This window comes from Dermacentor andersoni, chromosome 3 (genome assembly GCF_023375885.2).
Source record: "Dermacentor andersoni chromosome 3, qqDerAnde1_hic_scaffold, whole genome shotgun sequence".
Lineage (NCBI taxonomy): Eukaryota > Metazoa > Arthropoda > Arachnida > Ixodida > Ixodidae > Dermacentor > Dermacentor andersoni.
This window is the reverse complement of record NC_092816.1, coordinates 71,492,635-71,518,518: the sequence shown is the minus strand read 5'-3', so window position 1 is coordinate 71,518,518 and position 25,884 is coordinate 71,492,635. Positions and strand designations below refer to the sequence as shown.

The 25,884-nt window shown below is 48.9% G+C and overlaps 1 protein-coding gene across 1 annotated transcript in view; it reads right to left on the bottom strand.

Moving 5' to 3' along the window:
- The window catches only part of futsch, a 192,363-nt gene extending 167,641 nt beyond the window's left edge, over window positions 1-24,722 (bottom strand). Inside the window, exon 1 of the mRNA XM_055062076.2 lies at window positions 24,396-24,722. Coding sequence (XP_054918051.1) covers window positions 24,396-24,486 — 91 coding nt within the window. The 5' untranslated portion in view covers window positions 24,487-24,722. The remainder of the gene's footprint in view (window positions 1-24,395) is intronic.
- Window positions 24,723-25,884: the final 1,162 nt, after the last annotated feature.

Sequence of the window (25,884 nt, the reverse complement as noted above, 5' to 3'; positions counted from 1 at the left end):
CATAATAGTCTTATCTCTCTCTCTCTCTCTCTCTCTCTCTCTCTCTCTCCCCCTTGCTACATTCATTCGTCCAGCCGCGGTCTGCCTCATCGCAGCCCTTTACATCCCGCCGCCCATAGGCCCCTGCTCCAACCTAACTCAACGTCCAGGCTCGTAACGACTGTGCGAAACGCTTCCGGGGGCTCGAAGGACGGGACTCCGGCGTTCCTGCTACGTGAGCTGGCTTGTTTCACTCGCCCCGAGGGCAACCTGTGTCCTTGCTCCGTGCCGACGACGGGAAAGGAGGGGGAGAGGGTGAGGGGACAAGCTCCATCACGATCGAGAGCGAGGTAATTTCAGGAACGGTATACAGGGACTGGCAAAAAAAAAAGGAAGGACAAAGAAAACCCAGACACGACGGAGCAAAACGGTCTCACGTCTGACTGCTTCGCGAAAACGACCTTGTGCTCTACTGGTTTGTCTGACCGCTTTTTGTTTGCATTTTCTTCTCGGCTTCGGACTTAGCGTCGCTGCGCTCTTTGTCATTGTCTGTCGCGCGCGCCCCCGACCCCCTTTTGTTCGGTTGCCTCACTTCCGTAACGCCCTTCAGAGGAGCGCGCTAAATGCTGTTTAAAGCAGCCGAGAGTCCGCCAGTTGTGGAAAGAAGAAACCTCGGGGAGGTAATGGCAGGACGACGCCGGAAAAGTTATGGGAAAGCTGTGGCTGGGAAAAGCCAGAAAGAAAGAAATAGCGCCGGGAAGAACGCGGATGGAACAATAGAAGCGTCGCCTACACAGCGGTGACCGTGAATGAGAACCTGAGTTGAGAGGGGGGAAAACGGTTTCGCGCGAAGCGACATAACGTGCGCGGAATAGGCCCCTCGGAACTAATGGGCGACGCAACAGCGGAAGGCAGAAATGTACCCGAGAGAGCCGTCCGAGGACTGGAAACGGCGGAGCCGTCACAACTCGAAACGAGCAGCAAGAGTGCGCGAAGCAGGGATGATGTACATAAAAAAAAAAAAAAAAAAAACACATTGTGTAACAATTCAGCGGCCTTCAGTTATGTGAACCAGATTGTTTTATTGAAGTCAGTGATGTAACGTGACGCAATTTGGCACTTGTTCCAAGCGTCCTATATTCGACGTTGCTAGCACAAAAGGAGGTCAGATGAGCACAGAAAAGCCATATTGCTGACAACGCGCCAACGCGCGCACACTCACTCGCTCACTCACTCACTCACTCACTCACTCACTCACTCACTCACTCACTCACTCACTCACTCACTCACTCACTCACTCACTCACTCACTCACTCACTCACTCACTCACTCACTCACTCACTCACTCACTCACTCACTCACTCACTCACTCACTCACTCACTCTCACTCAATGACCGCGGTGGCGTATTAGCTATGGCGTTGTGTTGCTAAGCCCGAGGGCACGGGATCAAAACCCAGGTGGTCACTGCGTTATTCCGGAGTCCCCCGCTACGGCGTGCCTCATAATCACATCGTAACGTTGGCACGTAAAACCTCAAAATTTAATTTTAATTTCGCACACACATACGCACCGAGACAGAGATTTATTATTACGTATAACTGAAAGCAGAAGGTTTCAGAACGCCACTTCTAAATGAGGAATTATCGCAGCCAAGATTGTATGTATATCTACGACCAGCTTAGAACCGTGTGCTCAATAGTGGCTTTTCTTGAAGCGTACTTATTTGAGCCATTGATTAGAGTACGGTACTTATACGATTCCATAGCTATCCCAGATTCGATAGCTACCTTGGTTCTCCATAAGAAAAACAGAAATTTACCTATCAAGAAAGGGGTCAGGCAAGCAGACAAATGTCTCTAGCGCTATTCACTGCATGCTTAGAAGAAAGTAGTTAAGCTATTAGACTGGGAAAGGTTAGGAGCAACCGAACAACCTCCGGCTTGCAGGCGATATTGTTCAGCAACAATGGAGATGAATTGCAACAAATGATTGAGGACCTTAACAAAGAGAGTGCAAGAGTAGGGTTGAAGATTAATATGCAGAAGACAAAAGTAATGTTCAATGGCCTGACAAGGAAAACATTATGTATGATCGCCGGTCAGCTTCTAGAGACTGTGCAGGAGTATGTTTATCTAAGCCAATTGCTCACAGGAGACACTGACAATGAGAAGCAAATTTACATGTAGAAGAATAAAAATGGGTTAGTGTGCATACGGCAGGCATTACCAAATCCTGACTGGGATCTTACCACTGCCATACAAAAGAAAAGCGTACAATCATTGCATTCTATCGGTGCTAAAGTACGGAGCAGAGACTTGGAGGTTAACTAAGAAGCTCGAGAACCAGTTATCATCATCATCATCATCAGCCTGGTTACGCCCACTGCAGGGCAAAGGCCTCTCCCATACTTTTCCAACAACGCCGGTCATGTACTAATTGTGGCCATGTCGTCCCTATTGTCGAGAACCAGTTAAGTATCACGCAAAGAGCGATGAAACGAAAGATGTTAGGCGTAGCGCTAAGAGACAGGAAGAGAACGGTGTGGATTAGAGAGCTAACGGTGATAGCCGATATTCCAGTTGAAATAAAGAGAAACAAATGGAGCTGGACAGGCCCTTTAATACGTAGGGTAGATAACCGGTGGACCATTGGAGGTACAGAATGGGTCCCAAGAGAAGGGAAGCGCTGTCCAACACGGCAGCGGTGGGGTGATGAATTTAGGAAATTCGCAAGCGCAGGCTGGAAACAACTATAGAGCACGACAGGGTTAATTGAAGGCCATTGAGAGAGGCCTTCGTCTTGCAGAGGAGGTAAACATAGTCTGCTGCTGATGATGATGATGACTTATACGACAGTAATAGCGAGCCACGTATGGTAGAATATTCAGTGTTCATCGATGTCGCTAAACGCCGGAGACGCATCTTCGTGACCCCAACGTGCATTCCGACACAAAGCACGTAACGTGGAGGTTAACGTTAAACTGCGTATAGATGGAGCAGCGGCGAACAAACCTCGCAAACGAAGAAGCTGATATTCGTACCTGATTGTGTGTTTTCCTGTTTTATATATACACGCGTCAGTTGTGTGTAGATGGCTGGAAGCGCGGGTGGCTGCATAGACATGCTGCCCCAAGCCGTGTCTGATAATAGAAGGCGCAGCCTGAATTGAATGCCTTTCGACAGCCGGCCTTTTTTTTTTTTTGTGTTGAAACCGTTGAGGAGCGCAGGTTGAAAGCATTTCGATCAAAAGAGACTTATAATGTTGCAATACTAACAAGGCAGTTGCAAGAACGCCTCTTCGGTGTATGTTTGCAAGCCATGGCAACAATACTGGTTCACCGTTGCTTTAAAAAAAAAAAAAAAATAACGCAGCCGCAATGCGTTTCGCAAACACACTGTCTGCGACCTCTCTGACATACTCAACTGCACTGCTACAGATTCCTAAGAAAACTTACAAGGAAAATAGGGTTAAAATTGTCTCGAAGTCAAGCGGCGTGTTTTTCTGTGCTTAGTACAGGAAGCCGGGAAAGAAGCCATACAAAGAGGACAAAAGAAAAAAAAAAGAAACGTAAGGAAGCGCGGTACAGCCCTGAAAGGAAACTACTGATCTTCTGGTCAGTGTACTCGATACAATTTTTCGATACGCGTGAAGTGTGTGCAGTGCCGCTACAAAGTAAGCTTCGGCAAAGCAGCCGCACCACAGAGGCTTAGGGGGCTCAAGAGTTCGATCTCACCGTTTCTTGCGCTGTGGTGACGAAACTCGAAAACTCGATTCAGAGGCTTCAATATAGAAAGAAAACTTAGGCTACGGGCGCTTTTTTGTCTGTCTGTCTGTCTGTCTGCCTCTCTCTCTCTCTCTCTCTCTCTCACACACACACACACACACACACACACACACACACACACACACACACACACACACACACACACACACACACACACACACACACACACACACACACACACACACACACACACACACACACGCACGCACGCACGCACGCACGCACGCACGCACGCACGCACACAAGAAAGAAAAAGAAAAGACAGCTCAAGTGCACAGCTCGTGATACTCACAGCCTTATGGCTTGCCAAATAAACTGATAATTGGTATAACAGGCTGCAGTAGAGGGAGCAAGAAGGCCGACGTTGAACGTCGGCAAAACTAAATTCGAGCGAAGGAAAGGCACCCAGTACATGCTGAAAAGATGACGATGGCTAGCGAAAAGAGTACTTTGCTGATTTTCTACAATTATCCATAGTTTTTATTACTTCATTTCTTTACGTTAAATTATTTTATCAAAATTCTTACCAATATTTTCATTGCAAGTCCAAATTACAGTTCTATCGTCCCACGCTCCACTATTAAAATCTAGTTTCTCTATACTTCTAACCTTACGGAAAACCGCCTGCTTCTTGGCCAATCCCCCATAGTGGGTACGCGCCACTGTCTGGGACACAAGACAAGACAAGACATCTACTGGAGGTGCAGTCAAATAGTCACATAGCCTGCGTGAGCTAGTTGCGTATTATCATATCCTAATATATAGGTATAGGACTCTGTCGATCGCCGCCTTATCTCGTAATGTTACCTATGGCTGCGACGATCCAGTTTCCGTCTCTCTTCAGCAGCGTTCACACATATCACGCGTTCAGTAGACAACTGCCGCTTAGCTTTGGAATAATCGGAGTGTTCCCGAAGGTTACGGATTATACTCCACAGTACATGACGAGCACTTACTGACTATCCGCTTGAAATCACTCAGTTTGTGTATCAGTAACGCACTTAACGTGAGAACCTAATTATTTCGTTCGTGACACAGTGCCCGCTGGTGTAGCTTAGAACCCGGCGGACGGTAACCTCGACTGACCACTGCAGGGGATCACTTCCTCATGACGTGGCGTCCGACGCGATGCCTCACTGGTAGCAGCGTCGGGAGTTCTGCACGCCTTCTGCCAATTAGCCAATCAGAATTTGTTGAAGATGATATCCCCAAAATTCATCGATCCAGAATGCGGTCCAAGCATCCCGCCCCTCAGAGGTCTCCGGTACCCTCCATTGGATGTGCGCTACATGCTTTGTCAGGAACAGAGAGAGAGAGAGAGAGAGAGAGAGAGAGAGAGAGAGAAGGAAGGCAGGGATGTTAACCCGTCGAGAGTCTGGTTGGTTACCCGACGCTGGGGGAAGGGAGGAGGGGAAGAGAGAGAAGAGACAGAGGGTATAGAGATGTGCACAGGCAGTCGTCGAGTCAAAGCCGCTCGTCCAAACCAGACGTTCGGAGAAAGCACAACAGTGCCTTCACTGCCTTCTGAGCCGATGATCGGTGGGAACGGTGCTCTAGCGCTGTCTGTTCACTCATAGGACGATCATCAAATTTCATGATTGTGTTGGACAAAGATTATCTTTGTGCTTGAACTTGAGGACAGTGGCACAATAAGTGGTCACTGCTCTCCTCGCATCCGCAAACATCACATGCAGGACTATCAGCCACTCCAATTAGTGCTGAGTAAGCTTTCGTGAAGGCAACTCCAAGCCAGAACCGACGCAGAAGAGACGCTTCGCGTCGGTGCAGTCCGGACGGAGGTCTGAGTTGCAGTGAAGGATTTAGTCTGTGCAGTCTTGTGCGACTTGTGTGTGCGGTGTTCCACCCTACTAAGGAGAGCGTGCGTGCTAGAATGCGAAGTTGTCTCGCAGCGTCGGCCCTTGAGAGAGGAATGGGGACGCAGCGGTCTTCTTTGTTTGACGTCCGAGCTGCCTTGTCTGCGTCATCATTTACAATGTTACCGCAATGAACTGGTATCCATTGGAAGGAGATATCATGGCCTTTTTTTCTCAAGTGATGGACAAGTTCCAGGATTTCGCACGTGAGCTGATCGTGAGTTACATGTCGGAGAAACGACTGCACACATTGCAAGGCCGGCGTTGAATCGCAGAAGACTGCCCATTTTCGAGGGCTTTCAGCATTTATAACTTGAAGCGCGTCGCGGAGAGGCGCGAGCTCTGCGGCTGTAGACGTGTAATACGGGAAGTCTTGAACCGCTGGGTAATTCCCATTGTTGGTATAACTGGAACAAGCTTACATTGTGCATTGCACGGTAATTCCAAAGTCGTAGCCACTTTTACTCCCATATCTAGCTGGTCGCGCAACATTTGCCAGGGCTTCCAATAGTAGTGAAATAAATAAATAAATAAATAAATAAATAAATAAATAAATAAATAAATAAATAAATAAATAAATAAATAAATAAATAAATAAATAAATTTGCGGTCTACATTCGCTAAATATAGGTGATAATAATTAGTACGAAATGAACTGGACGCGGATATCAGCGTAATAAGAAACCACGGTGAATCTCAAAAACTATGCGACAAATCTTGTGACCACAATTATAGAGTGCTAACGGCACTTGACAACCTCTATGTTATCAACTATTGATCACATGCCATTGGAAAACAGGCAATAAGCTTTAGCGCTTGTTTTATATAAATTTGCTCGTATTCTAAAATTGGTCAGCTGCGGGACAAATACGCCGTCTGGTATATACCGCCTGCAACAACAGCGTTTCTGAAGAGTATATTTTAAGAAATAAAGCAAAACGAACAATAAGTTCAGGTAATAGGCTTAATGCGCTATAGTCGCAGGGGTCATTCACGAATATTCACAACGTATTCCACAATCTAAACAAATGAATATTATATATTCAAAGGCAACCTACAAAAACCCGCAATGCATGCCACAGGGGACGCCTTTTTTTTTGTCCCTAATGTGCTTATTCACGCAAAAAATGACAAAAGCAAGTAAAGACAGGACCGTTTTGTTTTGTCGCTCTCCGAAATGGGCTCCTCGTATTTCGTTGAATATTTAATAGGAAGCGTACGTGAGGACACCGGGAGTTTGGCGTGAAGTATTGCCCGCTAGAGCAGAGATCGCGTTTTTTAAAACTTGGTTACAGTTAAACAAACGCACTGTCCGAGCGCTGCGTCCCCCCCCCCCCCCCCCCCCCCCCCCCAGGGATTGCTAAAACTCAACTTTCGTGCTGCAGTATTAGTCCAGCGAATATATATATATATATATATATATATATATATATATATATATATATATAGAAAGAGAGAGAGAGAGAGAGAGAGTCCGAGGAAGCCGGGCCGCTTTCGCGAGCATACTGAGTGGCGCTTTGTGCACGCAGCTTCGGAAGAGAAGAAATCATCCCTGCGGGGAAATCTAGCCTTTTGTCGGAAAACGGGAGCAAACATGAGACGACAGAACACTAGATAAGTAAACTCCAGGTCTCCCGGAGGCTGTAGTGTCCGTGTGTTTCTCGGAGTCTGTGAAAACAAATAAAAGTTGTTGAACAAGGGCGGTGCGAAACGCGCCCTCCTCCTCCTCCTCCTCGTTCTCTTCCCGGATGAACAGCGCTTGTCGCAAGGCGTTCACCGACTAGACGTGAGCAGCGCAGTTCACGCGATTGCCACCGTTATTGCCATGCGAACGAGCGCGCCCTTATACGTCGCTCTTCCGCAGAACGAGTCCAGGGAACTTGGCCAGCTCCGGCTTAATACAGGAATGCCAGGATTGCCTGTGCTCCGCGGCACGCTTCGTAGCGCATTGCTTGCGTGTACTGCCACGCGGATGCGTAGGTAAAACAGCGTAGCAAAAAAAAAGAAACATTAAAACAAAGTTTCGCCCCATTTCTAGGGCCCGCAATGGTCGCACGTAAAAAAATATCATAATTCGCCTTGCGACTGCAAGTGTCCTCCGATAAAAAATTGTTTTGTGGTGCAGGCAAGGAGATGAGCTTGGACACTGTTGCTTGCTTCTTCGTTCTTTTTTTTTTTAAATTCTTGCCGCCCCCTATGCGGACAGATGAAGCGAATATTGGTACGCATTGTGTTGCGGCACCGATTCGACTGGAAGCACGACCACAATTCCTCTCGGCAAGCAATGCGAAGCCAGTCCGGGGGGTAAGACGCTGGTCTGCGCGGCTATGACGACGTTTGCCGTTGCCTTTGTCCTTTGCTTTGCGGAATGCAGCGCACGATGAAATAGTCAACGATGCGTGTGCCACGCAAAAGGGCATATAGCCAGTACTCTAACTGCGGCAGGAAACTAGCCCACTGGTGGATTAAGACCGAAAATCCTCAAGCACGCGCACACACACGGGCGCGCGCGCGCGCTCTCGCTTTTTCTCCCTCCCTCATTCACTCACACACGCAAGAAAATCTGAAACGACCCAGACATAGTAGGCCACAGGCTGAGGCCGGGCTTCGAGCATTTACGAGCTAGGTGCACGGTCGCAAAGTTTCATTTAAGGACCATCTTCCTCTGTCCGCTAAAAGGGAAACACGGCGACGGGATAATAATGTGAGACGCCGCGAGTGCCGTCTCAGACTCGACGAAAGCTCACGGCCTACAGTCGAGTAACATCCGTGCGGTGGTCCCACCCTTCGCGTCGTAGTACTGGTTGCCGAACGTTCGCAGCGCGAGAATGTCCTCTATTGTAACTTCAGCGCGAGAACCGTGTCAGGGTGGATCGTTCTCTCCTTAACGGTGCGCCTGTTCACGCCCCGCCTGTCGCCCTTGGAAGACGAAAGATGAATGCCCGCCGTGCGTCAGCGGCACGCCAGCGCGAGCATTAACACCTCGCAAACAACAGCAACGGGAGGCCGCCGCCGTAGTCGTGTGCGACGTCACGAAATCGTCACGCGTGGAGAGAGAGAGAGACAGATGGAGGGAGAGCAACACAAACGTGCGCGGAGCTGACGGCGCCCTAACGACAGCAGCAACAACGACGGCGGGAGGTCACAAAGGCCAGGTCCGTTATGCAGCACTGGCGTCCCTCACCGCCCTTCCCCCTTACCCTTCCCGCAATTTAGGTGGCCCCTTCTCTCGGCCTTTCTGGTACCGACAGAGCAGCCGCGAGGTGACAGCGCGGACGTAGTCGCGACTAAAGTCGTGAACGCGAATTTGCGCCACTCGTGAGCGTCGGAGGCTTCTTCGGTTATGCCGTATTTTCCTAAATTTAAGCCAGTACGAATCTAAGCTGAGCTCCCCTTCTGATGATAATGCGCACATCCACCTCACCCCTTCTGGATGTAAAACGAAAAATGTCGTCAAATTAAAGCTATTTCCTTGCATGCAAGCCTCAGCTGCCACAATCTGATTGCTTGGACAAGTTATGTAAAATATCCGCAAATAAGAAGACAAGGTGGGCCAGCTGCCTATCATTTGGGTGATGTCGAGAAGGTTTTTGTCTTAGTGAACTTTAGCGGCACAACCTCTCTGATATTGAAGTAACTTGTGAGACGTCAAACGCAGGAGTTCGCAGTGGCGGTGCGGAAGGCGCGATGTGTCGAGTAATGGCGCGAGTGAGCGTCTTGTAAGATTGCGGTAACGGCCAGCAGTCATTTAGAAGCGTAGACTGTTGGGCCGGTTGGTGTATCACGTGTTGTCGTTGAGCGAAAGTACGGGCGGGGAAAAATGGAGTGGACAGGACAGACGCTCACTAACAACTGAAGCTTAATGAAAGGTTTCCCAGGGAGCGGAGGGCCTGACATGCGCAGTCAGAAGGTTGATTCAAAGCCCATGCATAATCACATGCAAAAATTGCAAAGAATGCTAACGCCCAAGAAGATAACTAATTTCTAGACACACGTGGCAGATATACGCACAATCTGCCGCACGTGTGTTAGCTTCCCGTCAGTTGCCCTGACGGATAAAGAAATTAGTTATCTCCTTGGACGTTAGCATTTCTTACAATTTCTGCGTGTGATTATGTACGAACTTTACATCAACCTTCTGACTGCGCATGTGCGACCCTCCACCTACATGGAAAACCTTTAATTAAGCTTCAGTTGTAAATGAGCGACTGTCCCGCGTCCACTCCGTTTCTTCCCGCCCGTATTTTCGCTCAACGACGCTACAGCATCAGTCATTTAGCTCGAAGACCACAATAATCTTTACGTCTGAGAAGAACTCGAGCGGTTTATTTCAAATATACTTGCAATACAATAACGTTTCATTATTCCGGGCTTTCTTCTTTTGGTACTGCCTCCTTTACGTCGAGCCTAAGCCCCCCGCGCACTTCGCTCATGCGTCAAATAAGCGAATAAGAAACAAACAGATAGGGCCGGAAGGAGGACGTTACATTCGAGAAAGAACGGCAGTCCCTTGGACTACGACTGGGGGGGGGGGGGGGGGGGGGCAACAAGGCCACAACGGAAAGAGGAAGACCGGTGCCCAGATGACGAGCACAAAGGGTGTTTTTCTCGCCGCTTCGGTTCGTTGGCCAGACCGAGCAACAAGAACAAGCAAGGCTGCAGTCCAGTTGCACGGAATTCCGGAGACGATCTGAAAGGGCGCGTGGGCATGACAGACACGCTTGATGGCCTGCTTCAGCGATCGCTACTACTTGGTGCGGCCACCGAGCCGAGGTGTCCCGAAGGAGCCAAGGTGTCTCGTTCGCACGAAGCAACCTTCCTTAACTCGTTAACACCGCAGACAGGAAACTCACCACTCTTTGTTGGTTGTACGTGTCGGCGCTAAATAAAGCGGGCCGATTTGGGAGGCAGTGTTATCAAAGCAGTAGGCGGGATAATCCTGATACAAATCGCGATACGCGTCTTCCCAAGGCAAATCACGGGTAAATCCCGGTGGTAGTATGACTAGAGGTGTGGGTGGTTCGATCCTGATAATGATATCAAATTTATTCGCTAACGTGCGCCGCAGTGATAAGTTTTTTTTTTCATTGGTATGAAATATATGTCGAAACTAGTAAACAGTGATGGCTACTTCTTATGACACAGGAGAAAGGAAGATCAATCTCATAAAAATTAACGAAGACGTAGCAGATGAATACGGTTTAGCGCACAAAATACATTATTGATGTTCAAAAAGAGGAAGTTACTATAGTTCAATCAAGTAGATCGAAGATTTTCGCGTAGAAATGAAGGAAATCAAATGCCAGACATTTACAATCTGTGACCCCATAGAATGGTATAACTTGAGAAGAGCTGGTCGACATAGAGTAGTCCAAATGTCTAACTGGGTGTTTGTCTTCCGGTTAACCTCCCCGTTATGTTAACCTCCCCGTCTTCTTAACCTCCTCGTCTATCGGTTAACCTCCTCTTCCTTCGGTTAACCTCCTCTGCTTTCAGTTAACCTTCCTGTCCAATGAAGGCCGCAAGCCTGTGGGCACCTCAGAGCAATTTTGAAGACCGGTGAGATGGAGAAAGGGCATTGGTGTATGGACTGCCTAGAAAACATCATGGTGTCTCTAACGCAATGTCTCCTCTGCTGGCTGTACTGCCTATATTTTTGGAAATAGCTTTGACACGAAGGCTGGAGAATCATTACTTAAGCATCAATGTTCAGGTTTGTTTTACTTGGCGGTACCGAAATAATCGCATTAAAAAAATAATAAGTGGAGATATTGTGGCGCATAACTCCTGGACCAAAAAAGAAAGAGAGGTAGAAATACTTTGAGGACTCAGTGAAAGATAAAAAAAAAAAAAGAAAGACGGGGGAGGAGAGTTAAATGAACTGTCAGGATAAAATAAAGGAATTGGAGAAAAAAAAACGAAAGAAAAAAGTTAAAGAAAGGAAAGGAAAGAACACAAAAGAATGGCACCTCGTCGTATAAATGACGAGGCCCATCTCGATTGACCGACATAGCAATTCCTTCATCGACACTTATATGTAGGTGACGTCACCAATTAAGGCTGCAACAAAAATCAAGGTCATCCATCAAAATATACATAAACAAGAAATGACGACTATCTACAACGCCACATTTAAGAACATAAAATAAAAATAAAAGAAGAATTTATAAACGAACTCGTATAACAGGCACTAAAATGAGGGACGTCAACTGGTCAAAGAATCAATGGTGAAGCAATACACGGGTAATTGGAGATTGTTGAGAAAGGTCTTCGTGCTGCACGCGCTCCTAGGTAGTGCGATGTTGTTGTTGTTGTTGTTGATGATGATGATGATCATGATGATGATCACGCTTGAATCGTCAACGATCAAAGTTACGGCCACGGTGGTTAGGGCTCAGCTCCATATATCTTGGCCCAGTTCCAGCCTTGCCACTCGTGAAAATTTCAGTCGCCGAACCGCGGCTTAGCAATTGCGGGACGCGGGGCCACTATTGCCCAACCAGGCTGGTAATGACAGCTCTCCAGGCACACTGCCTTTGCTACTGATCATCCCATCGTATAAGAAAGAGAAATACGTTAAAGGAAGCGTTCGCAAAACAGAAACGACAGGGAGAGATTTGCCAAATGATACAAAGATATTCACTGAAATTCACGACTTGTATGTAAAGAAGGTTGGATGTCGCAAGCCGGCGAACACGTGTCGCGGACAGCGAAAGAATAGTGCGCAAATACGCGTGTCGGGCGTCTGACGCGAATCTTGAATTGAAAGGAGAAACGGACGAATAGCCGCGCTCCTTTTCATCGGAAATTCTAATGGTCGAAAATACTTTGGAAATTCTAAGGGAGATCCCGCAACGCCTTTCTTGGGACTTGCGCTCGGTATTTGAATGCCTCCTTTCTGTCGTCAGCGCCAAGATCTTGCATGCACAAAGGCGAATCCCGATGTTCAGTGACGCAGCAGAATCGACGGAAGAATGCAAACTATTGAGGCGAAGGGAAATGACCGGCGCGGGTTATTTCCATACTTCTCAAAGGCGGAACGGCAAGTTAGTATACGCACACTAGCGGTTCGCAAAGGGAACGACGAGAATATAGGTGGCGCTGAAAGCCTTTACTTAACGTTACAGTGACTCGGATAGTAGGCAGCAGTAGACTCAAGTAAATGAGCAGACTCTTTGCGGTACATTGTGTTCGTCAGCTTTAGCGACGCGCAACCACAGCTAGCGTATATACATGCGAAGTGGCGGTGCACGGTCATTGCAATTGCCGGAAGCCTGTATAAATCTACTTTCGTCCGCAGCCAACGAAAACCCCAACCTTGGTACAGGTCCTCTACGAAACACTGTCAAGGCCTCTTGCAGGTATTGCGCAGACAATGGCCGCTTGCACTGATCGGGTTATTGGTAACGTTATACGTACCTTTAAGATACGACAGCCAGAAGAGTATAGAAAAGAAAGGGCTCGCCAATCGGTTCGTCTATCAGTGAAGTTGCGAGCAGCTTTCAGCGTGCATTCGAAATAATATCTGGAAAACGGTGCAAGCTGCCATGCCGGTACGCATCCGGCGTAAACCAAGTCGGGAGGCTCAGTGCATTTTATAGTCACCGCGTCTAGCTAAATATGCCCACTGTGTGCCACTTCAGGTTCCTGTGGGACTGTTCCGCTCCAGCCCCATTGTTTAGTTCTGCCCAGGCAGCCACGTTAAGCAGATGTTCTTATCCGTGGCAGCTCGGCCGTGCGGCCCGAGCAGCATCCCCGTCAACGTAACCAAAGCTATCCGCAGAGCAAAGGCCCTTGTTTTGGACATCCTGCTAGTACTATTACGCGGCAACTTCACCTGCATATTTCCTCATCTCGACAGTATACATGTAAATGTACATGTACGACAGTACAGATGAGAATACATATGGGCCGGCCCCGGCTGCGCCCAGCTGGAACGCCACAACACCGCAGATGTTCCGCACCTGTCCCGCTCCAGGTACCTCAGGAATGCAAAAGTAATCTGACATTTGTGCTAGAGGGCCCATCACGAGCTGTTATTATTCTTCCAACGTTCTAAAGCTATAGGAAATTGCACACTACATTAATGGTGTCCTGCCATCGTCGTCATTATCATCATCATTACCACTGTCGTCGTTGTCAGGGTCACCATAAAAGACAAGAAGTTCGCGGCTGACGAGAAATAAGAAAAGCATGAAATGTCGTTCATTTTCTATATATATCATCATTGATGAGCTTTCAGTAGAATCGACTGCCAATTGAGACGGCTTTGTCGCGCCTTTTAAGCAACAAATGACAAGAGACAGCAAACGGAAGTCGCTCCGTCTGCCTAGTTGCCCCACAAGTGTTGCTCCTGCGTTAGAGAGCAGCACGACGCGCTTGTCGATGAAACGGCAGTGAAGAAAAAGAGAAGTATGGCCACGGGAACAAAAACGCGATCATTATCTGCATCCTGAAAAAAAAGAAATAACCAACCGAAACTAAAGAAGGAAAGCAATGCGGGGAAAAACAGGGAAACGACCGGAACAGTGGAAAGAAGAGGGCGCCGCATTCAAAGCCGAATGATAAGCAGTGGCAAGCGCGAACGAGTATCGACAATGCCGAGCGTAACCTATCTAGCTCACTGCATGCCGACGCTTGCCCGCAAGGTTGTCGGCGGTATACCGGCGCCTGAGTGCACGCACAGATCCACACTTCCGCACGCACTCACGTTAAATACGTGCGCGCACACACGGGCAGGCATCCCGCGTACCCCGCTGCGCTGAGCCAGCAGGGCTGCCGTTAACCCGCGCAATAACGGCGTTCCCCGCGGGAGAGGGCACAGTGCGTTGCAGCTTCTCAAGAGGGGAGAGCTGACGCGACGCACCGCTGCTCGCGCTCCATTGAACCGGCGCCGTCTCTGCCGTTGTTGCGATGCCGGGGCACGGCACGACTCGTCGTCCAAGTAGAGTGACCCGTATTCCGTTGGGGCGCCTACGCCATCCGTTTTTTTTCTTTCTCTGTTCTATACGTTCCGCGACTGTAAGGGCAAGCTATACCGGCGATGAAAGGCACCCACGTAGCTAGCCAGGCTACCGCAATACCTGTGCGCGCGTTACGCGGAGGGGCACTTTTATTGTTCGCTCCAGGGGTGTAGGAACGCACGCACACCTGCGATGGAGAAACTGCGCGTCTGCTCAGGATTAACGTGTCAGCGGGTCCTGACGACGACGGCGACGACGCGACGAAGCTGAAGAAAGTGTGCGCACGCCTTTAAAATGGAGGTTGCGCAAGAGCGCTAACGCTGAGTGGTCGGCGACGTGCGTCGCAGACTTTGTGCTCTTAGAACCGCCTTCTGAGAGTCCGTCCCGTCGACCGAAAGTAACGGACTAAGAAGAAGTGAATAATTTAGCCGGCTCCGGGTCGGAAAACTGAAGGCGTACGGAACCCGCGTAGAGTCGTGAAGGAACAATGGCGAAAAGAGACATGCAAGTGCTACTCTTAGTCCTGACGGTTGCATTATAAGTGAAGTAGCAAGGCAGGTTGTGAATAAAGCACTTTATCTTGCGCAATGAGTGCCTAGTTATAAAAGGGTTCTTAAATTACCTCGGTAAGAATGATGCACTAGAATGATTCACGAACTTTCAAGATCACAGCGCTAACGTTTTTCGTTTGAAGTTATTCACGGAATCTAGCAGCAATGTGCGTCAAAGAAAAGACCGAGATTATTTTGGGAACTGCAGCACTGAAATTGTTTTTTATTAACTTTAATATGCATCAAACAACACTTGCCGCTACTGTATATATAGGTAAGTGTTTCCTTTTATTTTTAGTTAATGACTCCTGCAATTTCGCATTCAGCTGCTTCGAACCGTTTGTTCAGTCGCATCAAGGGGATGTACACAACAGTTCTGTCCTTCCTTGTTACTGTAATGTAGAAAGGCGGGGCGTGAAATACGACTCGGCTACTGCTTGTCTGACGAAAATAGGGTTTACAAGCTGCTTTAATGCGGTGCACTCTCACACGTACTTCTTTCTGTAGAAGAACGACCTTGTTGCAGTGAGCTAACACACAAAAGCGTTACAAATGAACAATCCAAAATGTAGATCTCAAAGCTCTAAATTACATCCTTTCAGTTACACTGCGATCACTGCGATCAGAGAATCGTACAGCAGTTGCCTCTTTCTAGTATACCGCCACCTCCAGCCCCCCCCCCCCCCTCCCCCTTCACCTGCCGTCCTGCTGCTTAGCGATCAGCGTCTCCAACAGTTACAAATACTACATCTTCGTCGTCTAAACTATCTAATTCTTTGTAGTGGCGAACACTTCCGCTCTCCATGCGCTACAATACAACGCCGGCGTTACAGCATAGTCAGTAAAATAGGCGGTCGGCGATGGCGAGAAAAATCGCCGCTCCTTACGCGCGTATTCGCCGCGGCATCTGCGGTCTCACGCTATAGTGGCACAGTGGCCGGTGCGTCAGACAAAGCGCGACACCTCAATAAAAGGATGAGATCACGAAGCAGCCGTCGGGCCGCTAATATATGCGTCGGAGAAAGTCACTCGAACTCGGCGTACAATGCTGCCGGAAGGCTTCCGATATCGGCGAAGAAACTCTACGAAAAAGGGGACGTCTCCTTTCTTCCGTCGCCCTTTTCTGCCGTGTCGGTCTGGAAAGAAACCACGCGCGGAATAGAGCATTGCCTCCGGACACCAGAATCAAAAAGCGCCCGCGCACAGGCTGCTTCGAAGCTATAATACCCGTGCTTTGTCACAGGCCGTCATCGATACTCGTGAGAGTTCCGGCAGCAACGCATGTTCGCCGAACCGCCCAGAGCAAGCAGAACGTCCAGAAAGCAAAACGAACGAAGAGAAACGGGGTGAGGAACGATAAATGGATAACCACCTCAAAATCCGACGACACCGACCCCGCTCCGCCCCGTCATCACTCCTAATCGGCGACGGTCTCGCGTACAGTGAACCGGGCGGCATAACTGACATTAATTACTAGTAGTAATACGCAAACCACTGCCAAACCCCCATTTCCCTTCACCTCCTCGCCTGTCTCAACGCGGAATCAGTGATAAAGAGTGAGTGAGAGAGAGAGAGAGAGAGAGAGAGAGAGAGAGAGAGAGGGGGGGGGCGACTGACTCGGGAACAGCGTCAGGTCGACCGACGTGAGTCTTCGCCGGTGCCCGTGTGTTTGTGTGCGTGCGTGGGCGGGTGTGCGCGTGCGTATTTTTATGCGTAGCGCTGTACGAGGACGAAGCTTTTGGCAGATGGCAGACGTATCGATTGCCCGCTGCGCCGGGGCAGGGCCACAGCTACGGGAGAGACTGCCACTACTACGGCGGCGCGCCGGACGCCAAGAGACCCAGACAGGCGCGGTGGCGCCGGACAGAATGACGGCCCGAGTAGTGCCACGCTAAGAACGCCCTGCCGAAAAAAGATAGGAAAAAAAAAGAAAACAAGGACTGGCGAAAAGAAACAGCGGATATGGAAAACACAGACGGGCGTGGACGGAGAGGATGAACGAAGAGAAAAATAAGGAGAGAGCGAAAGACGAGAAAAAAAAAGGAATAAGTGAAACCATGCCTGGGTCACTAACCGCTGCGACGCACCGGGCCGTTATGGTCAGGAAGGAAGCGGGCGAGTTGCCAGAAGTACTCGCCCGAAATGCGCGGTACAGTAGTTTGGTTTAGTTAGCGAGAGTGGTGGGCGCAGCCACTTACGCGTCGCAATTATGGACAAAGTGCTCTCAGACTTGCGATCATAACGTTTTGACAGCGCATCAGGGCTGTTAATGTCAGTCAGCATGGTTACGTACTCCGCGCAGCTATGTAGCGTACGACGAGATTAAATGCCTTTAGAAGATTTGCAACCTTTTCTTTTTTTTTTGTAGACGGCACGCTTTCTACAATGAACGTTTTGCGGACGCATTGCTCATCGGAATGGAGTGCGAATAGCGCGTTGTGGTAGCTGTCGTGCCGCGGACGAACAACACATTGTTTGGAATAAGGCTTCCAGAGCGCCGTTCACTGGAACAGGTTGTAGCAAGCCCTGAGATCTTGGAGTCTCGCACATTTCCGTGTTTTCTGTATGAAAACAAAAAGAACTCGTTTTCCCTTTTCGGCGCTGGCGCTACGAACGATCAGAGGGATAACATAAGAAGAGCTGCGATTCACAAAGTACGTTTCTTTTCTTTTTCAAACAAACTGGCATTTGGAAAAGCACCGATTCTTAAGCAAGAAAAGCAGACTTCGTAATCGACAGGGATTGTCAAATGTACACATTTCGGTTATTTTTCAATTCAGAACTAAAACATACTAACATCGTTCTAAGAAGACGTACGCAGGCCATGCCCATTGCGGTGCGAATGAGCCGTCGCTGCGGCTCGTGGTGCCATGCGTTACAAGGGGCGCGGCCAAGCGCGCTAAGCCCCACGGTGTTGCCGAGACCAGACGAGAAGACACGCAAGTTCCGCCGCAGACGGAGAAACAGGCGGCGAGGGTTAGCGAGGCCAGACGTAAGCTGGAGAGACAGACGGAAAGAAAGCAACGGCAGACGCGACGTCACGCCCCGCGGAATGTTGGCGGCGGAAGCTGAAGACCCATCCACGAGCCTCGTTACTCAACACGAGGTCTGGGCTCCCCTTCCCTGAGCGAGCTTCTGTTTTTTTTTTTATGTCAAGTAGCAGCAGACCGAGGAATTTCGACAGAAGTTGAGGGGAGAGGGGGTGCGAGGAGGGTAAGGGTCCAGGTCCTAGTTCAGCATAGTTTGGGCGTGTCCTCTGGGATGTCGTCAGCACTGTTCTTCCGCATTGCGGTTAGCGGGGAAATGTCGAACGAGAGAGTGTGAAAAAAAAAATAAAACAAATCACGAACAAGATGGAGAAAAAAAAATGCGAGCAGGCTTGTAAGCCACTGAACTCGAGTGTTCAGAGGTTACAGAGCAGGGACAACGTAATTGATTGCTGTTTCTGACTGACTCAGGCCTTCATCAACTAAGTGCATTCGCGTTGCTTGTGCTTTTTTGATCTAAAGCCAAACACTTGCACGATTGATTGCGACATGGGGGCTCGACGACACAGAACAACTCCTGAGCTGTGAGAAGCGTCGAAAATGTTTTGACTTTCTGGAGATATTTACCGTGCGTATAAATCTAAGCATACGCCTGTTCCTGCCATCCGCTTTCATCGGAATACGGTGGCCCGCTGCCGTGAATCGTGTCCGCCATCTTGCGCGCAGCAGCGCAATGGGATTCTTTGAGTTTCACTTGTCATTTTGGAGTTGCTACACTCATAACGCTAAACGATAAATGAAGCTGAATGCAACAGACGGCTAACGAGACACGTCGACATCGACGAACAATCCTTTGAGAGCAGGAAATGGGAACGGTAGGAACTACATACTTTTCGCGGAAGCTTGGGAGGTCGTTCTTGCAAATTGTGCTTTCGAAGCGGCGGCTTCGTGCTGACTTGACGCAGCTGTGCATTTGAAAAGATGGGCTCAATGTCCTTCTACGCGTTCAGAAGAGGAATTCGCGAGAGTAACGACTTCTCAAGTGCGGTGAACCGATTCTACAAACGCGCTGTTTTAAAAATCTTAGCGCCGTCTGGCGTCGGCCCTTTTTGAAGTTTCACCGCTCGTTTTGAAGAATCCTCCTCACAGAACTCTAATTCAAAATATCACTCGCTTTATCGTAGGATCGACCGCAGTTTTTCATTTCCATTTAAAGAAAAATAAAAGAGATCGATTTAGTCGCCCTGTAATGGTGACGGCTAATCCTTTTCACGTAATATTAATAATAGCGAGACAAATAATTTGAAATAAGGACACTATCACCGATTCGGAAAGTACACAGCGGAGTTAGATAAGAGAGTACATTAAGTCTAGATGTAGGTCCCAGACACACCGGGACATAATATAGAACCAAAGGCGAGGACAGACTGCACTACAGACTATACGGAGTCCCGATGCATGCGTGTAAAAGCAGTTACAGCGCAATGTCGTACTAGGGCTGCGCGATATATAATAAATATTCGAGGTCACATAAAATCCTTCTGTCGACAGTTCTCGCGCGCTCATACATCGTTGATACGGAGTGGATTTATCTGAGGTACGTAAACTTGTACATACCGAGATGTGCTGCGATTCGGAGCAGATCGGGCAGCCTCAATTCTAGGAGCCGTCAAATTGCCTCGCCGCACGCTTAAACATCTATTGTTCTTCTGCGCAGTACACGCATGTTCTGGGCTCTTGTTTTCGATATTATCGCTATCGTCTATAGAGGGTCGCACAATGCAGATAGCGTTACATCTTGAGCTTGGAGTAACAAACATCTGGCGTGTCTCGAACACGTCGGCGCTGCTGTTTCCCGGGCGACGAGCATAAAACTTGCGTAAATTGCATAAAATTTGAAGATCGTAATTTGTTTTCAGACCGAGCCCGTTCTTCGTCGATGAAAATACATCGGCGTAATTTGTTTCACTATCTACAAACTCAGGCGTGCGGCTTAGTGTTGGGGTCGTGCGCAAACGATATGAAATGAGCTGTTTACTGACGCAAAAATAATAAATAAATGAAACACGGCAGGCAATTTAACCTATCGCACGACAGGAACGAATAGCTATTATTAAAAGCAGTTCGTTCTTGAAGATGCAAACGGCCTGCGTATTTCAGGCGCAAAAAAAAAAAAAGAAATAATTTAAGGAATGTGACGCACACTGGGGTGAATGATCGGCGCGCCGCATCGCTTTATGTTCCGGCCGCAGAAGCGCTTTTATGTCCGCCGCCTTCAAAGCGCCTCCCGTGCTCTGCGTATATGACAACTACAATCGATAGCAGTGAGAATTGCTCGCGCATATTGTTGTATACAACCGAATTCCGCGCCCATCCAGGACCTCGTGTCGCCTTGGAGCAATGCCCTGGATTTTACTATCGCAAATCATCGTAATCTTGTGCAAACTGCCGCGGAGTTCACTGACCTTGATATCCAGAGCGCGGAATAACTAAATTTCGGCGGTCGCAAATTAGAGACAGGTCGCCTAAAAGCACTGCTACTACTACTACGCCTGCTACTACTACTAATAATTATAGTAATGTTATTAATGATAAAAAATATTACAAAGAGTACCTGTCCTACGAAATATTTCAACTCTGGTACGCTAAAACATTAGTTCATATTACACATAAGATTCCATATTTTATAGAGTTACAGAAACGAAAACGACAGCCACGTTGCAGGTGAGTTTCATTTAGCTCTTACGGGAGATGGAACTTCGCGTAACCGCACGGTCCATACATCATTGGTGTACGCTATCAGACATACAAAGCAAACTGACAGACTGACAAAAACACTGACAGCCGCCCGCCGCACCTAGTCGAAACGTAGCGGTACGTTGTAGCACTAACGTGGTGGAAAAAAAAAAATGAACTGCCGCTGTCGCATTTGGCTCTAATTCGTCCTCATGCGGTGCTTTGCGAGCCGATGAAATGAGAACAAATGAGGGTCAAAGGAGACAGCGTCAGTAACGACAGCTCGGGCAGATCTGTTTGTCTCTCTCCAATTTGTCCCGTTCAAGGCCGCTTACACTTTCGAACCAACTAGACCTCACGAGCAGGCCTAAAATAACGGCGAGAGACCGGAAACAGACTCGCACGAGCCACACTTTCGCCGTCGACACGTTGACCTTAACGGTGCTCTTTAGCGAGTTACGATAACGGAACTCCCTTCCCCCCCACACCTCCCCCCTTCCCCATCCCCTGCCTTTTCGTGGCCGAGGCGGACGCATCATTCAAGCGACAAGCGACGTACGTCGCCCACTCCGACAGCGCCACAACACGCCATTCGCGCGTAGAACGTCGTAGCGTGTGTTTCAGTGCCGCTTTAACGCTCCAGTCGACACAAGGGTATGAAAAGAAGAAAAAAAAAAAAGACCAGTAGAGCAGCGAAAAGAAAGGGAGAAACAACGGGACGCACGCACGAACATTAGGTGTAGAGGAAGCAATAGAGCGTGCACGCATCAGGGAGCAAGCCGCGTATAACGGATAGGCCGAGAGAGGGAAAAAATAAATAACAGTAAAGGCGAAGTGACACGCGATGAACGGGCAGAGAGCAAGCTGGAAGAAAGAGAAAAATAAAGAGAGAAAGAGATGCTGAAGGAGAGGATGAATGAAGAGAAGGAAGTAAAAGAGAGAGCGAGAAGGCGTCGCGCCGTTGGAAGAGTTTCGGGAAAGAGAACGAACGAGTGGCGGTTCCGAGTCACGCACGGCTATCCCGGAGTGAGCGCTTCGCCGCACGACGCGCTTGCATTGCAGAGAAGAGAGCTTTGGGTCTCCGGTGGAGACGAGTGAATGGGATGTGGGAGGGGAAAGGAAACCATAAAAAAAAAGGGTAAAAGAATCGAAGGGAGTGGCCGCGCCAGCATCCAGCGTCGCCAGTGGCGCTCTGCGACGGCACGGCGAGTATTACGGTGCGCATGCCGAACGAAGCGGTCCGGTTTGGGTGTGTGCGCGCCGAGCTCCTCGCCGTCGTGTCGATGGGACGAATCAGGCGCATACGCGAACGTGCCGTGTGTTCCTTATCTTTGATTGAATCCTTGATTGATCTCTTTATGTCAAGGTAATCAGTTTGCTTCAGCGCACAGGATGCCATCGTCTTCGTGTTAAGGCGGTGGCATGTTAAGGTGTGAAGGCCGATAGGAAAACAAACAACTGGAACGATGCACTCAGTGTACAACGAGCGTGTTAGATTATCTCCATCGCGCGCCGTTGTATGAAGACATTTAAAGTTCTTAGTCTTCAAGATGGCGACAGTCATCGAGTTAAACCGCAATGGTCAATGCACGTGACTACTTGACGAGGTCGCTTATTTCATTCCATTCATAAATAAGACTTGTTTCTGTCTATGGACGCTACCGTATTGAAATTATAGGGCTTTTCATTTTAGCGCTGGTCACTGTTACGCATCCTACGGATTAAACTGACGCTCTAGCGCATTATGAAGTCAGCACGCGAGCATGCAACTTGGCCCTGAGAATTTTCGTCAGCCAATTGTAGCAGGAAACCACGGCATCAGTAGAACAAGACATAGGCACTTAGCGGCTTTAACTACAACCAGGGATGCCCGGGAATAGCAAGAGGAAAATACAGATATATCGAGCAGTGCTGCTGGCAACTCTTTTGGCCACTACAGCGATATCAGAGCGGATTTAGAGAGTGATTTTCGGGATTTCTTGAATATAGGTTAAAATAAGAGGAATTACAAGCGGCGTACATAGCTAAAACCACACACCAGGGATTTTGGCTTGATCATATCACTGTGTACTTCCAGATGGAGACGTCTGGTCGTTCACGTTAAAAAATAAACATAAAAAAAACAGGACATAATGTGACTTTTATGCATCGAGGATTAGTCGAAACTAGCAACAACACAAAAAAAAAAGCGCGGGTAGATTGGAGGCGAAAGTCGATGTATGTACGAAACATTGCGTAAGAAATCTCATTTCGAATCCCGCTAAGTCCAACGCTATCTAGTCTGTAAGCCTCTCGCAACAAAGCAAGGAGAGGTCTAGGCATGAAACACTCTAAGCTAAAGAATAAAAGAAGAAAGAAAGAAAAGGACAACGGACATTGCATCATCGGTTCCAGTCTCACTGCAAACCACGTAAGTTGCGAAAACGTAGAATCAAAATCTTACAAGCAGGAATCCGTGGTGGTTTCAGAAGTCCACACCCCTTCGCCGGCTCTGATGCGGCACAGATAAAAATAAAAATAAAGAAGGAAAAGAAATGCACGACCATGACACACACAGAGGTTGGTTAGGCCTGGTTAACGTCAATAACGGAAGCCGCGGTAAGAACGCTGGCGTCAGTTCGCCACGGCGGAACCCGAAAAAACGCCCCGTATCGACGAAATTCCGGAGACCCAAAAATTGGCCGTTCATTACGCGAGCTCTCAGGTCAATACTTCAGAGGGCACCTTGTTTGCATCGGCGGTAAAAAAGTGAAAAGAAGAATAACGATCGCTTTGAAGCACTACATACCAGCTGTCAATGATGAACAGTCTTGTACGAACAAACACGTACAAAAAATGAAGAAAAAAAGAAGAGAAATAATGAATAAAGGCGTAGGCCAGCAGTTTCGTAACTATAGATTCGAAACACGTCGACGCACTGGCTTTTCCGACGGCTTGTCGACCTGCTTGTTACTTCCCGGCGCCGTGAGAAAGAACGCGTGTTTTCGACTCGCACAAAATCGACTAGAACCCGTTTGTCGGCCGGCATTCCGCTCATTCAGTCCGTCCCCCGAGGAGAAACAAGTTCACAAACACAAAATCAAGCAAGAAGGGACCGTTTCCTTTGAAACGTTATATAGGTGAGAAGCTGAAGTTATACGAGATAATTTTGACGTGGTTTTACTCAAACCTTTCCTTCCGATTCCTTCGGTTTTAAGGCAACGGGAAGAAGAATGATTGCGTACGTCGGATGCACCATCTCACTCGTGCAATGAGCGTCACTTCAGCAGCAAACGGAGCATGCACAAATTTAGTTTAGCGCTTGGTTAATCGCTAAGCAGACGACATGATTCGATTGGCGTCTGCTACCACTGTACGGCGGAGCTCTCGCGCGTCGCGCGGAGAGGAAATGAGAGAAGATGCTGCGACTTCGGCCGACGGGAGAGCCGGCATCGGCGGAGAGCGGGGGGGATAAATATCGACATCCCCGGCTGCGGTAAGGGAGAAAACAAACACACGGCTTGTGTGCACGCGTCATACCTTTGGCGACGCGCTGCAGGATAGCCTCCTTGTGCTCGGGCGTCCAGGGCGGGTTCAGGACGAGCAGGAGGTAACCGCCGCCGCCGCCCATGTTGGCCGCGCGCAGTCGTCGCCGGCGGGGAGCGACGGTGTCAACTCGGCGGCCGAACGGCTAATGGCGGCCGCCTCGGCTCTGCAGTGGCGGGGCTGAAGCCACGTGACCCATCACGTGAGGCTCCGCGGCGCCTCGCGAACTCGTTGCCGTGGAGACGGACCGGTGCCGCCATGACGCCGTCGCGCAACGCCGCCCGGCGCTGACGCCGGCGGCGACGCCGGCTTCGCCTGACACGCGTGCGCGTCTCCCCGGCATCCGGTAAATTTAGCAGCGGCGGCAACGCTGTTGCTCTTGGCTTGCAACGTGGCGTGGTAGGAAGATTTTTCTCGCAGTTCGGGGGAAAAAAAGAAAGTCGGGCAGACGAAAGAAGGAAGACTAGAGAATAATCGGGCGCAATCGATGGAGTGAGGGAAGAAACTCAACAACGTGGGCGTGCGTGAGAGCACGAGGAAAAGCGGAAGACAAGCACGCGCCGAGAAAAGAGAAGTTAATTAACGCGCCATGAGGACGGGATGCCCACGAGAATTTGCTCTAACAAAGACAAAGCACGCCTTATAAATGGATTAATGCGGGCTGACCGGGTAAGGATCATGGGCAAGAGTGTAGGAGTTGTAAGACCGCGCTCCACAATCTTGGCATTAAAGGGTTGCGTCTTCCTTGCCCGCATCCTTTGCGCTTCTTCTAGGAGCCGCGCATAGTTGGTGCTGGCAGGCTTTGCCTAATTACGGTGCCCCTTCAACGTAGAGCTTTCTCGTTTGCTTTCGCCTGTCTCACACTCACTTGCCAAGGTTCGTTCCGTTTTTCGCGCTGGAGAGAGATATGCGACTGTGCGTGAATAAACGATGTTTCGGGGGAACCACGAGTGTTCTGTCACGTTTTATAATCGAGTACGTTGACTTGCGGACCCGAGCCAGTTTCCTTAGGCGTGAAAACAGGTGGAGTCGTCTTTCACTCAGCAGTGTAATATCTTAACTTGAGCCGGCTGCTACATGGCGCTAAGTAATGTGTGAGCAACGCTGCAAGGACTGTATATTTCAAGGAAGTGACATGCATGACGCAAGCTGGCTCTGGCTAGAGGCGACGAGTTTCAAGGAAATGCAAGTAAACAAAAACATGACTCAGAACTGCGGCGCTCTGTGGGCGTGTGCATCGAATGTTTGTTTCGTGGAGTGCCCTGCTATTGTACTTCTTTTCAACACTTTGTCAACAGAATACAGAGACAAATATGGTGGAAAGGCGGTTTTGCAATCTCTCGCACCCCAGGGTACTCCTATATGTTGAAGGAATAGGAGGATTTCGTATGGTAAAACTGGATTAATGATTATAATGCTTTCGGACAGGAGCACGAGCTTTAAGACGCAGATGATTTTAATGATCTCATACACTCTGTTCATC